This window comes from Crassostrea angulata, chromosome 5 (assembly GCF_025612915.1).
Source record: "Crassostrea angulata isolate pt1a10 chromosome 5, ASM2561291v2, whole genome shotgun sequence".
Lineage (NCBI taxonomy): Eukaryota > Metazoa > Mollusca > Bivalvia > Ostreida > Ostreidae > Magallana > Magallana angulata.
Window position 1 is genome coordinate 60,921,522 of NC_069115.1, and position 17,294 is coordinate 60,938,815.

Consider the following 17,294-nt stretch of genomic DNA (forward strand, 5'->3'; position numbering starts at 1 on the left):
GGGGGGGGGGGGTAATATTGGAGAGACGAGAAATTTGATGGCTGGTTGTTAATTTATCGCAGGTAACAAAAATGATATACTGAACACTCTATGGCATCAGTGAGACAAACCTGCATAAAACCACATAAACTCTATACAAATCGAAATTTGTAGTTTTTGCGATTTAAGTTTACTGTATAAGGGTTTTATTGCTGTTAAAAGATGCAATATTTATTTTTGCTTTCTAATCTTCACGTCCCGATATTTTGATCAATCTCTATCTATGGAGAGAGAGAGAGAGAGAGAGAGAGAGAGAGAGAGAGAGAGAGAGAGAGAGAGAGAGAGAGAGAGAGTCAGCCCACGTTTGAGAACTTCTGTTAACTGTTCAGCTTTTTCACCTTTGATAGATTGCGCAACACTTAATAAATCCCAAATTTTATTTGAAATTTTAATGGAGAAAAAATATTAAACAAAGTGGTATCATTTTGAAATAAAATTTCAAAAATAAATACCAAAAACAAACAAGAAGACAAAATGTAACAAAATCAAAACGTACAATAAATTCAATAAGTATCGATAAAAGACCAAAATATATACATATAATGTATACAATTAATTGTAAAATATATACATATAATGTATACAATTAATTGTAAAATATATACATATAATGTATACAATTAATTGTAAAATATATACATATAATGTATACAATTAATTGTAAAATATATACATATAATGTATACAATTAATTGTAAAATATATACATATAATGTATACAATTAATTGTAAAATATATACATATAATGTATACAATTAATTGTAAAATATATACATATAATGTATACAATTAATTGTAAAATATATACATATAATGTATACAATTAATTGTAAAATATATACATATAATGTATACAATTAATTGTAAAATATATACATATAATGTATACAATTAATTGTAAAAAAAAAAGGAGGTCTTGAAATGTTAACAACTTTTGCTTGTCCTGTGTCCTTTAATTTGAGTTCAGTATTTGTCATTTTCATCACAACCATATATATTTACATTTTCCAGTGTCTTTGTATGTGATAACACAACGAATTGTTTTATTAATGTAAAGTCAAATACATTTTACCGATGACTATTTCAATAATTAACATAAACGCTTAGTCTAACTTTTAATCTTCATAGCAACACGCAAACATTGAATTTCATGTAGATATTTTGGAAATGCAATAATTAAAGATAAAATTTTGAAGAAAAATTTACTAATGTAAAATTTCATCTATACTTTGTATAGTATACATGTCCATCTGTTTTTATTAAGCTATTTTTAACACAGATCCACTGTACATGTATATCCTTTGAAATAGAAATTTACATAAATTTTTCAAGACACGAATAATAGTTTTCTTTAAATAAATCTCAGTAATTATAGAAAACGTCCTAGATAATTTTGAAGTTAAACCTATTTTATTCCATTACCTGCCTTCAACATTAGTAACGTGATAGATAAGCCATTCTGTCGAAATCTGTTGGTTTTTTTTATTGAGTCTTATATTGAGTTGTTGCGTTTCACAATTACATCAATAATGAAGTTGAAATCTTTTTTATGATAAATAATTCAGAGATAACTGTTTCGTCAATATTCTATAAATCTGATCGATAATCCTTGTTGTTTATGAAAATCTGACTAATCTCTCTCTCTCTCTCTCTCTCTCTCTCTCTCTCTCTCTCTCTCTCTCTCTCATACAGATAAAGATAAATCAATAATTAAGGGGAAAAGGTTCATTTAAATTCGAACACGTTCCCGCACAATAAAGTTTTGTTGACTTGTCACATGTCCTTTCTTTGGAAAATCTTTTTCTCGAATTTTTTTTTCGAACTTGGTTCAGGCAGCTAACTATATAAATTGACAACTGTTTGGATTTAAAAATCTGCACAGAAAGAACACATGGCTAAAGTTTATTGTATACTTTTATTAGTAAGTTGTAAACTCCCATTGGGGGCCTCAATCCCTTCGGGTGCCTCATTATTCATACACATCGTCATCTCCAACTAGCGCCGCCATTTCCTTCCGTAATATCTGAAACAGAGAATAGTGAAAGTGAGTGAATGGACATTTTCGAAAAGTGGAAAAACAACACTAAAGTATTTCGTAGTCATCAACAACAAACCCCTCCTTTATGAAACTTGACATAAATACAGAACATTTTATTATTTGTTGAGAAGTCGGAACTACAATTTATTTAATTCAATGATATATCCTAAAATATACCACAGATGAGACATATATCGATGTCTTACCGAAGGGAAGCAACTCCATTATGTATAACATTGATTTGAATATACTCGAGGTGTTGTTCCGAGTTCCGCGGAAAGGCCCGAGAGGTTGCGATTGTATATGAACATGAAACAGTGATTACTCTTATCAATGAGGCGGTATGATATACAATGAGTCCTTAATCTTACTTAACTATGGATTGCGAAAGTTTGAACTCTTAACTAACGGGATTTTCCCTGTTATATTGGTACAGTTCATCACCGTATATGTGTACAAGGATAAAAGAGTTCAATTTTATCAAACTCTTCTTTGTTTTTAGGTAGAAATTTATTTAACAGGAACACCACAACCTAACGTCGAAAAGAAAACATAATGTGGTAACTTAAAGAAGTTTAACAAAGTTGGTCCATTATATTGCAATTTTATACAAATGGAAAACATAAAACATAAAAGGCATGTCTACATATCCATTTGTCTACATAACCATTTGTCTACATAACCATTTGTCTACATATCCATTTGTTATACTTGTTTGTGGACATGATTTTATGGATAAGACTAATATGAAGCAATGTGTAGGCAGTTTGATATAAAAATCACTGTTATAGTCAGTCGAGAGGCTGATTTAAACATAACTTTTGTAGTCAGTAGACAGTCTATTATAAACATAACTTTTATAGTCGGTAGACAGTCTGATATAGACATAACTGTTACAATTAGTCGAGAGGCTGATTTAGACATAACTTTTATAGTCAGTAGACAATCTGATATAAATATAACTGTTATACTCGGTAGACAGTCTGATATAGACATAACTCTTATAGTCAGTAGTATGTTATATATATAACTGCTATAGTCGGTAGATAGTCTGATAGAAATATAACTATTAACAATCAGTAGAATGTCTGTTAAAGACATAACTGTTTTAGTCAGTAGACAGTCTGTTATGGATATAACTGATATAGTCAGTAGACAGTCTGATATAAATATAACTGTTATAGTCAGTAGACAGTCTGTTATGGATATAACTGATATAGTCAGTAGACAGTCTGATGTAAATATAACTCTTATAGTCAGTAGACAGTCTGTTATGGATATAACTGATATAGTCAGTAGGCAGTCTGATGTAAATATAACTGATATAGTCAGTAGACAGTCTGATGTAAATATAACTGTTATAATCAGTAGACATTCTGATTTAGACATTACTCTTATAGTCAGTAGTATGTTATATACATAGCTGCTATAGTCGGTAGACAGTCTGATAGAAATATAACTATTAAAATCAGTAGAATGTCTGTTAAAACATAACTGTTATAATCAGTAGACAGTCTGATGTATATATAACTGTTCTAGTCGTGATACATTCTGATATAGTCATAACTGTTAAAGTCGGTTTACCGTCTGATATAAACATAACTCTTACAGTCAGTGGGCAGCCTGGTATAAACATAACTTTAATAGTCAGTAGACAGTCTGTTATAAACATAACTGTTGAAGTCAGTAGACAGTCTGATTTAAACATAACTTTAATAGTCAGTAGACAGTCTGTTATAGACATAACTGTTAAAATCAGTAGACAGTCTGATTTAAACATTACTTTTATAGTCAGTAGGCAGTCTGTAATAGAAATAACTGTTATAGACGGTAGACAGTCTGTTATGGATATAACTGTTATACATAATAGTCAGTCTTTTATAGTCATAACTGTTAAAATAAGTGGGCATTCTGATTTTAACATGAGTTTTATAATCAGAAGACAGTCTGATATTAAGATAACTGTATAAGTCAGTCTTATACTTAAACATAATCTTTATAGTCGGTAGACAGAGTCACATAGACATAACTGTTATAGTCGGTAGACAGTAAGACTGTCTGTTTTTAGACATTTTCTGTAACTGTCACAGTTTGTAGACAGTCTGCAATAGTCATTACTTTATAAACTGTTACACTCAATGGACAGTCGTTAAGCCATTTTAATTTCTTATAAACAAAATCACAATGATATTAAATGATACAGTAAGATGACAATTTATCAAAATAACTTCTCTATACAATACATGTATTCAATATTTAGAGATGATCACATCCAAGCCCCTTGTGAGTGACAATTAAGCATTCTATCATTGATTCCCCACAGTTTGATTTGTTTTTATATTTTATTGCCGGTTACTGGATTATAACAAAAGAACAAAGAGGGCTGATCGGAGGAATAATTCTACACACTCCATTAATATACCAAAGCTATCGCCGTCGCACTGTTTGAATCTAAATGCGATTTTAGAAATACTTTACTCGAGAGAAATATCATAGGCATAGAATATTGATGTCCCGAGAGTATAGCGGTTAGATGTGATTTAATCCACTCCAGGAGCGGAATTTAACTAATGATGTATGTCGATCTGTGGTGGTAAAATATCTGTGTGTTTTTCTTCTGTGTATACCAATCTGACGACGACGACTAATTATCATCAGGAGATGATTTGAAGGTTGCACGATAGCGGTTACAATTAATAACTGAACACATCAGAGCGCAGACACCTCTCGCGAGACTTCATGCGATTCAATAAAACGTACAGCATGGATTGGCTAATTCTAAGTGCTTGACTTGTCGGGATCGTTATACAATAAAAACAAACACCGATCCAATTGAACAAATGAAAAGCTGATATGAAATATTTAGAAGGTGATGATTGCTTTTATAATGGGCGCCTTGCACAGAATTGAAGGTTTACGTAGATTTCCTTATTGAAAATTTATAGAGTAACTGTTCACACCGAAAATTGTATCAAGGACACAAAGAACTAACTTAGGACCAGAAATCATAGTAAGAAAATTAGAAAACTGGCAGCTTGCTTGGAGTTTAAAAAAATCGTAGAATTCATTCTTCAGATGAGAGTCGTAGAATATAATTGCTTTTATGAGCACCCAGTGTCGTCAGAACCTTTATTGCCATTTTCTCCTATGTAGGAGATTATGGATACAGGGATTAGAAGTCAATTAGAGAGAATTTCTGTAATTAAAATTGTCCTTTTTATGATATCTTTCGAGTTTACAAAATTCAATTCCAATGCAGCAGTTTGCAGACTTTAATAGATGTCCCAGATTTGTATAAAATTCGAACAATCTTTTGGATCGTATTTTAACACAGATTACTCAGATTGTTATTTAAACGAACTAAATAGGCATACACTACGAAGGCTCAATGTACTGAATATACTGGGGAGGATGAAGGGTGAATTAACCGCTATAAATAATTCACGATCGGTTGATTACTTGGTCAGCCCCTAAATATCTTTCAAGAGAAGGGAATACGATCCCTGTGGGCCCCACAGTAATATAATCAATAATATAATATAAAGTGGGCCCTACAGGTTGTATAATATATGATATATAGTGGGCCCTTCAGGTTGTATAATATATAAAATATAGTGGGCCCTAGAGGTTGTATAATATATAGTGGGCCCTACAGGTTGTATAATATATAATATAATATATAGTGGGCCCTACAGGTTGTATAATATATTATATATAGTTGGCCCTACAGGTTGTATAATATATAATATATAGTGGGCCCTACAGGTTGTATAACATATTATATATAGTGGGCCCTACAGGTTGTATAATATATAATACAATATATAGTGGGCCCTACAGGTTGTATAATATATAATATATAGTGGGCCCTACAGGTTGTATAATATATAATATATAGTGGGCCCTACAGGTTGTATAATATATAATGTAAAGTAGGCCCTACAGGTTGCATAATGTATAGTATATAGTGGGCCCTACAGGTTGTATAATATATAATATATAGTGGGCGCTACTGGTTGTATAATATAGAGAATAAATGCGTCTAGATTGCTCGTTATTACCAAACAATGGCGGTGGAAGCAAATTCAAGGTTAAGGGAAATTTGTAGATGTTAAAGAATCTAGAGGAATCCCAAAACACCCAGCTTGACTACCCAGTGTTTCCCTGGTTATGGAGATGTTTAAGGATAATATTGTACGGGTAACTAATTATTGGTTACGACTCACTACTGCTCGAACCCGACAAGCGGAAAACATTATTACGAAATCTGTCAGAAAGCACCCAAAGTTGTTACTGTCTTTGCTACTTTAGCTACACAAAATGAACTTGGTAAAAGTAGAATCATATGAAGAGCTTTTAAGATCTGTGTTTACCTGTTCCTTTAGTAGCTGTCGGAGTTCGTTTTCCCTGCTCATTGAATCGCCTTCCTCTGTAAAATCAGAGCCCATTGGATAAAAGCTTTCTGAGTCGCTATAGTAACTGCTCATAGATGGATAAGTGTTTAAACGTTTTAAAAGAACATTTCTAAGCATAGTTCTTCCTAGTTCGTCATCTTTTCTGTTCATTTCCGGTTCCTGTACCGGCGGTGACCACGACCGTTTTCCATTTCCTAAAGAAAAAAAATAACAGATAATGACCTTAGAATAAGGATAAGGATAATTTCTATTGAATATTGGATTTTATAAACACCAGCAATTAAATTGTATTCAACCATTGCATGCAAATATGAATAGTGTTCATTTTTTTGTTGTTGGTTGTAACACAGTTGTAGATTACTAAATAATCTTCAATGGTATAACACAAAGCTTTAAGCCACGAACCTCCAAAGCACATGTGGTTTGCCCAAGGTCCTTTGCATTTTGATGCTGAAATAGTAAAAAAAATGGTAGGTTAACATTTTTTTTTTTTTTTTTTTTTACAAATGATTCTTTTTTTTACATAGCAGCTGAAGAAAAACAGCCTCAAGACATTTTACTGTAAAAACTTTGAGATTGCAAATTACTGTAAATACAATTAAGCTTGTAAACAGTCTATCTGAGGTTGACCGTATTTGCCTCCCTTTCATTTTGATGAAGTGCTCTCCAACGGGTGCGGGGAACCCCCTATCGGCAACCAATGAAATTCAGCCCCACGAGTCATTAAACATGAAAGATTATGTAGGCACGGACGTAATTTTCTGACAAAGAACATCATTTATTTGTCTGAATTAAACACTTAGAGACCACGAAAACAATCAGAGAGAGGTGATGGAACAACGAGTGATTTTGTGTTCAATATGCCCGGGGAGAATTTACACGATCAGTGATACAACAGGCAACATAGATAGATAGACGTACATTGTTCACTGTCTATCATTCCATAGAGATAGATGTAAACTCTACATTGTTCCGCAGAGATAGACGTACACTGTACGATGTAAATTATTCCACAGAGATTAATAGATGTAAACTTTACATTATGACGCAGATATAGATATACGTTAATTGTACAATGTACATCATTGCTGTAGACGGATATAGATAGACGTACAGTACCGATCAGACCCAACCTAACACCAGAGTAAACCCCAACTAAACCCCGGGTTTACTTTTTGGGTTTACTCTGGGTTTACTTTTTGAAAATGTTGGTCCACTCGGGGTTTACTTTGGGTTTACTCGGGGTTTACTTTGGGTTTACTTGGATATTGCTTCTGAGGTCAACAGTACGCACTGAAGTGTGAAGCAGACCCGTCTTTTGTCTGACATTTTCTTAATAGAATACTAATTCTCTATTTACTTTTCCTTTTGGTACATGTTCTTTTTTAACTTTCCCTCACTACTATTATCTTGTGCGAGATTGCAATAGCCCTACACCATGCAATTTGTCTTAAGGTGGAATAACACATCATCATAAAATGACTGACCTCTGATCGAAAAGACATTTTTGTTTTACTAAAAGGATTTTATCAAGGCAACATATAACTAACTTCATAGCCGAGTGGATAGAGTGTCGGGCTTGTGATCCGTACATACCAAGATCGAATCCCGCAAGGTCTTTTGTTGTTACTTACTGAATTCATTTTTTTAGATATTCATTTTTTATCCCCAATTTGGAAAATTTTTGCTTATTTGACATGTATAGTTTATTTATCAATCTATCATCTTTCATAATCAAATAATTTACAGTTAATGTGTGTGACTTTTTCCAGGTGTGTTATTTCACCTTAAGGTTACAGGAGTTTATTTACCTTGATTTTCAATGAAGTAAAACTAATTAGGATTCATTCTTGTTTTGGGTGTATTGTATCCATTTCCATTGGGATTGGGTATAATTAGCGGTCTTATGGGGGCCGATTGCCAATAGCAGAATCACGGCACGGTATCATCATCAATTTTGCAAACATGGGAACGTTTTCCTTCTTTCACTCTTATTTATCTCATTCTCTCTCTCTCTCTCTCTCTCTCTCTCTCTCTCTCTCTCTCTCTCTCTCTCTCTCTCTCTCTCTCTCTCTCGTGTCCTTGTGTCCTTTGTTCTGCCTTACAACTTACAATAACTTGAATCATTAATTGATTTGTTGACTTATTTAATTGTTTAGGTAACGTGTTGGAGAGGACGTCGTTCGACAACAGTCCTTCCTTCAGTCCTTCCTCGGTTCATCTCCTTGGTTGTGAGTTTCTTTGCATCACTTTCGCCCACATCGTGTTTCAAGACGGGAAGTTTATCAGTAATCACGCTCAGGCAATATACACAACAAGATAATTACGTTTTACAAAATTTACCGGCAGTTTACTAGTTTTCTACAAATTAAGATGGTGATGTTTTTCTAACAATTTTCATTTTAAGGAGAAGAGCGGATAACAATTGGGTAATAAACGACTGATCATTGGAATTGAAGCGCACTGGCTGATTCTTTCGCCAATTACCAGAAACAATTTCAGAACTTTATTTCGTTCCCCAAACAATACAGCCGACAGTAGACTCCTTCGTAAAAAGGGGGAGGGTCATCTGTAACCAGGACCATGGATATAACAATAAAATATTTAATCTCTCAATCATTTTGATTTACATTTCAGAATGTAATTCGTAATTTAGGGAGCTAAATATAAAAATTTTATTTCCATTTGTTATAAACATTGCTTTATTGGAAAATTCGGAAATTTTAATTCCGTTTTTTATTACAACACGACAAACAGAAACAAGTCAGAATTTCTTGTTTACGACAATCGAAACGAACTTAATTTTCGATGAAAGCCCCATTGTAAAGTATGGAATAAAATTTAAAAAATGTTCCCTAGAATTTTATAAGTATTGATTTGAGGCCTTCTGTTAAGTTTCTATTATTTGACCTTGTCGTACATGTATATCTGCTATGTCAAGGACAATGGTTGTTTAATGTCACATGTTCTTAGCAGGATCTTTAAGCAATCATTCCACCTACTCTATGTGTAAATAATCTGTGGAGCTTCTTAAAAGGCAGCGTTTTCCACCCTCTTTGTTCGACTTTATAAATCTGATCCGGGATTAAACATAGTGGGAGCTATTCCGAGCCCTCTCGATGTCGCTACATACGCGATGTAACCGCCGCGAAACACCACAAACTGGAGTGAAAACGAGTATTTGTCAATATTTGAGAGGCACAATTGTCGAGATTCTACAGACCAAGTTTCGATTTGTCAACATGTGGCTGAATTCGATATCAATATCTATACAAATATTTTGCCAAATCCAATAAAATGACGGCAGGAATCAAAACAAGTGATCTATTCAATGGATTATTCCATACTTTAGAGCTGTTTAATGCCATGACATGCCGCCATCACTAAAATACTTCCAAGTCGGCGGCCCACGAACTTCAATGGATAAAACATGAGCATTGCATATTGAATTAATAAAACGAACCACACTTTTATCTTTAAAGCTCCCGTATACCTCAGATATCCATGCATTGTTTTCATGTTCTTCGTCATCTGACAGAGCGATATATTTTAAATTGTTTATCAATAACAAATTACCTGAATACTCAACAGAGTATCAATTGTTGTAGGTCTTTTGAACATTATTTCTTCTTGTTTACTGTTTCTATTCAAATCTGGTGCGAAAAAAATTTTTCATAGAAATCCAGATTAAAAACTAATAGTTTTAAACGCATCAAGATCTCTTTATAATGCGGGCTACTTAATTCGCCGAATTCTAAACTCAATGTGAATTGGTGATCAGTCATATCTAAATATTACTTTTCCTTATTCAAAATTATTTAATAAAGATTTTTTTATAAAGTTATAGATTTCAAAACCACCCTATATTTAAGCATTATAATTTCATGGATAATTTGTAATACGGGTAAATTTTTAAAGATATGAGATTTTATTAGGCTCTTTTTTGTCCAAGAATATCAAATTTACAGATTTCTCAGCTCCACAATGAAGGTGTCAATATTATTAGATTATTTTCAAGGTATATTGTCTTTCCCTATATAAGTTGTTGTAATAAAAAATAATTTCCATACATACTAACGCATTGAAATTCATTGGTTATTTTGTAAAGCGGAATGGTTTTTTTGTTGTTTTTTTTTGTTTTTTTTTAGAAATCTGAGATTTTTATGGGGGAAATTCGACCTTCTGAGTTTTATTTTAAGATTTTGATATTAGATTATAAATTAAAAACGTGACTATTGGCTTTGACATGAAAACAAAGTTCACAAGCACGTACACGGTCCGTGAGGCACGTGCACAATAATTGTTCTGTTTAATAAACTGGCCACACTCAGAAAAGCTAATGGAGGGTGACTGCATGTCAGCGGAAAACCGTAAGAAAGCTCACAAACTGTAATTTTTTCAATGTTCACGATTGATAGTATTCTTGATTTAAAAGTTGAAATTGCCCGTAAGTTTGATGGAGTCCATGATGTAGTTTAGAAATCAGCTATACTACATTATATGAATGTCTTAACGAGATGCTAACATACATGATTTGAGATAGTTTCTGGGTGTTTTTACCATTTTTCTACAAGATTGATTTCAGAGATCACTCGATAGCCAAATCAAGCAGATTGGATTCTGAAAATAATATCCTGGTCATAAGGCATAGTGTTTCAATTCTAATTTGTCGCTCAATTCCAATAAAAAACGATACTCCCTCCAGCCATTAAGTCCCCATCAAGCGCTAAAACAAAGAGTTCGCCATTCTTGTCAATCCCCGAGCTACTATTCCAGTTATATCATTGATGGGGATAAACTACGTTCTTTCTAATTCTCACAAACTCCATTCTTTTCCTTAACAAATGTAATTTACAGATACATTCAGCAACACACCCCTAAATGAAAGGACCTTTAACAATACCTGGAAATCAACGTTGAAACCACGCTAATGACAACCAAACAGTTTCAAGGTGATCGGCGCGAAAACAAAGCCCCTAACTAAAGAACGCTCCTCCAAATAGACGCAGTGCATGACGGGAAACATTTTTGAAGAGAAGGGAAAAAGATAAACTGATGTAAAAGTGAATTAGAGGCCTCACAATTACTTGATTAGCCATTGTTTGGTCCTTAGAGCAATTGAGTCTTTTTCTGCAGTCGTCAGGGCTCGGTTAGAGCCAATCTAGGACCGTACAACTGCAATTGCATACATAGAGATACCATCCATTGATTATAAAAATAATTCGCCAAAATTACAGAAAGATGGCATCCTGTTTAGCAGTCTGTCCCGGGGCGGCGTGTAGGAAGGATCCAGAGTTAATTATGGTGATTTGTTACGTCTTAGAATCGAGTACTTGATAGTTGAAAATTCCAAGGCTTGTTGTACTATTTGACTCAATGAAACTTATTTGTGTACAACTAATGCCGGCGGAATTCCACACCACAAAGGATGGGACCTATCCGACGGCTCACTTTAATGAGAAATATTGCAACAGTGACGATCAGTAATTTTGATTTTTTTTTAAGGACATAAAAGATAATATTGCCACAAATACGTAGCTATAATGCTCTGTCTTTGGTCGGGGATCAGCCGTCATAGAGAATATAATTGCCGTCTAACTAGAGACCGCGGGCCAAGTCGTGAGCGACACACACAAAGAGTCGGTGCAATGTTTGACGAAACGTGCTCACACATGGCGAGATTATTTATGATGTTCAACAAGTCATTGGTGTGAATTCTAGATTAAACCGATATAGATGAAAATGTACAATTAACAGAACATCGCCGAACACACAAAACATGTATAACAATCTATATATTGACGAGCCGGACGCGCGGTTTGAAATCTGTTCTAAACTTCCCTGACCCTACCCTTCATCACTCAAGGCGCAAATCCAGATTCCTGATTCTCAGAAGAAAAAAATCCCCGATAAACTTTTCGAAATTTACTTTTAATTGGTATAATCCGTATATTATAGATAGAGAAATTTAACCAGATAACCACAGAATAAGCAAAGAAATAAAGGATGGCTAAAGAAGGCGTCCTCTTACATCAAGATATTTTGCTTTTAGTTTAGCATAGATATTTTCCGTCATTTTTTCATCTTCGCCTTTGATTTTTGCTCTTGAGCGTTCAATAGCAATTGCGAATAATTCAACTTTTATTCCAATTTGTGTTCCTTTAACTGCAGAAATAATTGAAAATATTTTTTGATATTAAAAAAATAAATGTAAAAAATAGTTAAAGTCATTTTTTTTAAAGTTTAAAGAAAATAATTTTGGAGTGGTATTCGACTGGTTTTCAAGGCTCTGAGTTGAGTTTTCTAAAATAATGAAACAAAATAAGGTACTTCTCTCACTTTGTACTCACCTGAGACCGAGGAAATCTGTACAGTGAAATATACACATAGAGTAGCACTGAACAACACAAAGCTAGACGGATTTCGCATTTCCTATCGTATGGTCTCTGTCCCTTAGATAACGTAAATCTCTGCACTCGATGAGCACTAATGAAAGTCACAGTTAAACAATTAAAAAAAATAACGGTCCTTAAATTGTCGTAAGTCAGGCCTGTCCGCGATCACTGGTATTTCCCCCTGCTCTGGGAGTCTGTGTTTTCTAAGCGTGGATTAGTAGTTCTAGAACGCCCCCGATCACCGCACAGGAGCTGCGGCCAGGCGCTAACTTGCTACAACTTCCAATAGCAATGGCAACATGTAATTGGACAAATAATCCACCCCAATGTAACACGTCACACGACGTCACAGTAGCAGGTGCGTGGCCGCAGTGTGCCGGAGTCTGAGTGATGAGACTTTAATAGTTTATCAATAACTCATTGATTGGCTTGCTTTTTTAAACAATTGATGTTTCATTGCGGAACTTAGATGACAGTCTAATATTTATTTTTTTATCGTATGTAAGTGTTAGAGAAAGTACAAGGAAAATATCAAAATATCACCACCGAACTATCGGGCGACAAGAAGCATTGTTTCAATAAATACATTTAGGGGTGTCCACACATTAGGGAAATTCTTTATCGAATTTATTTAAATTAATTGGGCATATTTTATAATTTTTTTTCTATTTTTTCTATGTTTCTCCACATACGAGGGTTGTGTCAAAATTGCGTAGACTAAGCGCAATACTAAAATACTTACACTGTTATTTCGTCACACAAGTGTATTTTGTTCATTGATCTTTGCCCTACCCATATCCCAAAATCCAAATGCGTGCACAATATATTCGTTGAGAAACAGAATTATTTGTTTGAGAGGGTACGGCAGACGGCGCAAATACCCAGCCTTTGCATTATTCGTAATTTCTGTCTTACATGTACTGCCTAAACCAATTTCAAACAGAACTGGGTTTTTTTTTTATACATGTACGTGTGTTTAATAATTAAACTACTTAAGTAATATCAATTTCTGTGTACTTTCCATTCTAAACTACTATACAGTTGTAAATTGTTATACTTGGTAAGAACCTCGTAAGTTGTAAGAACTTGTGTTCGAACCTTTTGTATATGTTAATGCAATAAAATATGTTCAAACCAAGCCTTTGAATCGTCGTTAAACCCTTCGTTTATTATAACTCATTTTATTCCCTCATTTATCTTTTTAAAAGTAAAGATTTTATTCTGAGCATAATGAGCGCGTTTTACAATACTTATAATTATTAAGATGCGCTAATAAATTGATTGTATAAAACCCCCACACCCATCAAAACGTTCAGCATTTTGAAACACTGATCAAGTTGCTTTCACTAGATGTAAAGGTTGATTTTTTAATTTAAAAAAATATTTTTTTAAAATTTGTTTTTTAATTAAAAAAATTAATTCTTTTAATTAAAATATTTAATTTTTTTCATTTTTCTAATAAAAGTTTGAAGCAAGTCAAGGCTAATAGTTTTAACCTGCATTGCATCCCTCCTTACATAACATGAATGTGGCTGTCTTTAATCGAAAGCATTAATTGAAAATGTAAATTAATTTTTTTATTGTTTGATGAACGAGGGAACTTTTTACTGCCATGTTGACAAAAGATGACGAGGTCTATCAGTAAAGTTGTTATCCTCACCCTCGTTTATGTAACACTAGTGTTTTGAATAAACTAATTATAATACGATTTCAAGTTTTGCATGATGTTACATGTAGCAAAAGATGAAAATAACTATGAGTAATGCGCTTATCCTAAATATTGTGTTTACTTTTTAACTAGTACTTTGACTGAACAATAAAACAAGTTTAGTTTTCCAGAGTACCTTCCTTTGTAGCTACTGGCATGGGACGCTTACGTCTACGTTTTGTTTTGTTTTTGTTTTCCTAGAACATACGCATGCTCGGAATCTTGATCTTGGAAACTTTACTTATACCTTGATCATTTCTTATTTTTGTAATTATGTTCAACTATGCCATGAGTCTGAGAAAAAATAAACTATTTTTGTAAGTCTAGGCAAACAGACGTTGTTCAACATTTTTTTTTTTGAAATCTTAAACCACACTCTTCGTAAAGAAGAAATAAACCATTTTTCGTACAATCGTGGAACGTATGAATATTATTGTTGATAAGTTTGTTTAAAGAAAAATCATGTTGTAATAGAAAAACAAAAGATATCATTTCTATATTCTAATGGTTTTAGAACACACTTTATGTAATTTTCAGCAATTGTACTTATAAATATTAAACTTTTTGACATTTTTTGTTATTTTCATTTTACATAACTAAGCAAATCATGCTCGGCGCCCAAACAGGGCATCATCTGCGTCATGGATGAACTGTGTTGGACTAAATGTTGAATGTAAATTTGAATCGTAGTGTTGTCACGGAAGAGGACACCGTACAATATAGATAGTAGTACACGACAGTTAGTATATAGACAGACCTTGAGTTAGAAATGGACATAAATGAGACCTATATACCTTGGTATAAAGGTTAGTTTTGAAATACTTTATTAGTTACCCAGGTTCAATCCAGAGTATACGAGGATTTAACCCGGGTTGTGTTGTATACAACCCTCGGCCTCTACTGAGGTGTGTGGAATACAGGTCGGGGCAAATCATCGTACACTCTAGATTGAACCTGTATAACGAATTTATTTTATTTGTAAACCAAATAGATCTGTTTCCCATGTCCATATCAAGGGTGTATATTGCCTTTTAAAGTAGCTCGCGGGTTTACTGCTTGTGAGAAAACCTACCCTGAAAATTTGTCAACGTGATCCATGGGTTTCAAATTTTGATTTCTAAAATTTACTTGAGATTCATCTGCGCAGTAATTCTGTTATCATGTTTCAAATACAGCGTCATTGATAAAATCAAGCAACGCCATTTCAATGAAATATATAGTAAAATGCACATCTTAGTCGAGAAACGCATTTCAAAACTAAGCTCCAAACTTTTAAACGAATCAGACGAAATTAATTGTACTCAACACAATAAAAGACGAGATAATTATGAATCAATTCATAAAAAATCAGTATGTGTTCTCGGCCAATTTTTGGCAAAACAACTTTAAAGATTTAAAAGACTTTTCAAAACCTTTGTATATTTTCATTGCGACGTTAGCCCGACGTCATCATTTCCTTACGTCTGAGAACCCAAATTTGAAATGCATTTATTGACAAGACTAGCTGATTAACACATTTTAGAACATGTAAATACTAATTTTACATTATTGTAAATGTTATCAAATGCACAAATGCAATTAATGTAAGGCTGTAAAGATATAGAAAATTGCTATTCTTGTTTTTATGAAACTCTGAGCCAATCAATGCAATAAAAAAAATTGCAAGGCAACTACTGCCATAATAAGTTTGTAATCGTACGCGTATAAAATAATTAGCTCAAGCCAAAAGAAAATTTGATCGGTATAGTTAAAATTACGGAAGTTATAATTGTAAAAAAAAAAAAAGCGAAGTTAATGCATACGGTTCAATTAATTTACTTGTATATTTTAAAACTTGATTTTAAATGGAAGAGTTCCAACGCACACTCATACTTTATAGAAAAAAATGTGACAATGTATGACATCTTTAAATTTTCAGCACGTGATAATTTTAAATGTTTGTATAAACAGCAATAAATTGCATTTAGGCTTTTTAAAATATTTCCTTTTATGCTTTTAAATATCTCATTTGTAATTTAAAATAATTTAATTCTCGTTGTAACGCGGCATTTGATTGAATAGAAAAATTTAGTTAAAGGACTATAAATATGGTTTGAGCCTAAAATGGCCCCCTTAAATGAACATTGTCATTTTACTGCAATTCTTCATTTGACACATTACATATGACGTCACTATAGCATTGAATGATTTATTTTTGACGGCGTCGTGTCAATAACTGCCGTCAGGTGAGCAGACAAATTATCATAACGCGCTAACGCGCGTTATTCAATTTGTCATCTTCAGGATCAAGTCGGATGTACGGAAATTTACACCCGGCTTGTTAGCCAATCAAATCTCGGGTTATAAGCTGCAACGAAATATATACTACACTGTAGGTTACTTAAGAAATAAACAGCAATTTTAAAAGTTCACCGGGATATGAATTTGGTTGGTCACGTGATCAAATGTTGTGAAGCCCGAGAAGGAAGAGGAAGCGTAAACTGTTCCAAACCATCTTATATCGTAATAAAACTAGTAAATATTGAATTCATTGCTTATCATTTTTTTTTACTTTTCATTGTAGATATAAACGGTCATTTGACCTTCAAAATGACGTAAAATTGTACAAAATCAAACGTAACGTCAGGCGTATTGATACGTTTTTGACGTTAGTCTTTCTTTGACGTAGGCCACATTTATTATACGATATAAAATAATT

General features: G+C 33.2%; 1 protein-coding gene and 1 long non-coding RNA gene across 3 annotated transcripts; one reads left to right on the forward strand and one right to left on the reverse strand.

The window, feature by feature from the left end:
• Positions 1 to 1,936: 1,936 nt before the first annotated feature.
• On the reverse strand, positions 1,937 to 13,270 carry LOC128186355 (uncharacterized). Its single transcript, XM_052856156.1, has 4 exons — positions 12,844 to 13,270; positions 6,899 to 6,943; positions 6,452 to 6,687; positions 1,937 to 2,063 (listed from the first exon to the last, which is right to left on the reverse strand). Exons 1-4 carry the CDS (start codon positions 12,920 to 12,922, stop codon positions 2,010 to 2,012), a joined length of 414 nt encoding a protein of 137 aa, XP_052712116.1. The 5' UTR covers positions 12,923 to 13,270; the 3' UTR covers positions 1,937 to 2,009.
• Positions 4,887 to 9,154, forward strand: LOC128186356 (uncharacterized). 2 transcript variants are annotated; one of them, XR_008243939.1, is made up of 3 exons: positions 4,887 to 5,088; positions 8,653 to 8,724; positions 8,901 to 9,154. It is a non-coding gene; the product is annotated as an uncharacterized LOC128186356 (long non-coding RNA). The 2 variants fall into 2 exon arrangements; XR_008243938.1 differs by having other exon boundaries at positions 4,908 to 4,947.
• Positions 13,271 to 17,294: the final 4,024 nt, after the last annotated feature.

What these genes read in the sequence shown, in the direction of transcription:
- LOC128186355 (XM_052856156.1), bottom strand. Translation starts at nt 12,922, where the DNA reads ATGCGAAATCCGTCTAGCTTTGTGTTGTTCAGTGCTACTCTATGTGTA. An exon ending in ACAGATTTCCTCGGTCTCAG is followed by an intron (nt 6,944 to 12,843) that starts GTGAGTACAAAG and finishes TTACTATTTCAG; the next exon opens with CATCAAAATGCAAAGGACCT. An exon ending in GACAGCTACTAAAGGAACAG is followed by an intron (nt 2,064 to 6,451) that starts GTAAACACAGAT and finishes TCTCTGTTTCAG; the next exon opens with ATATTACGGAAGGAAATGGC.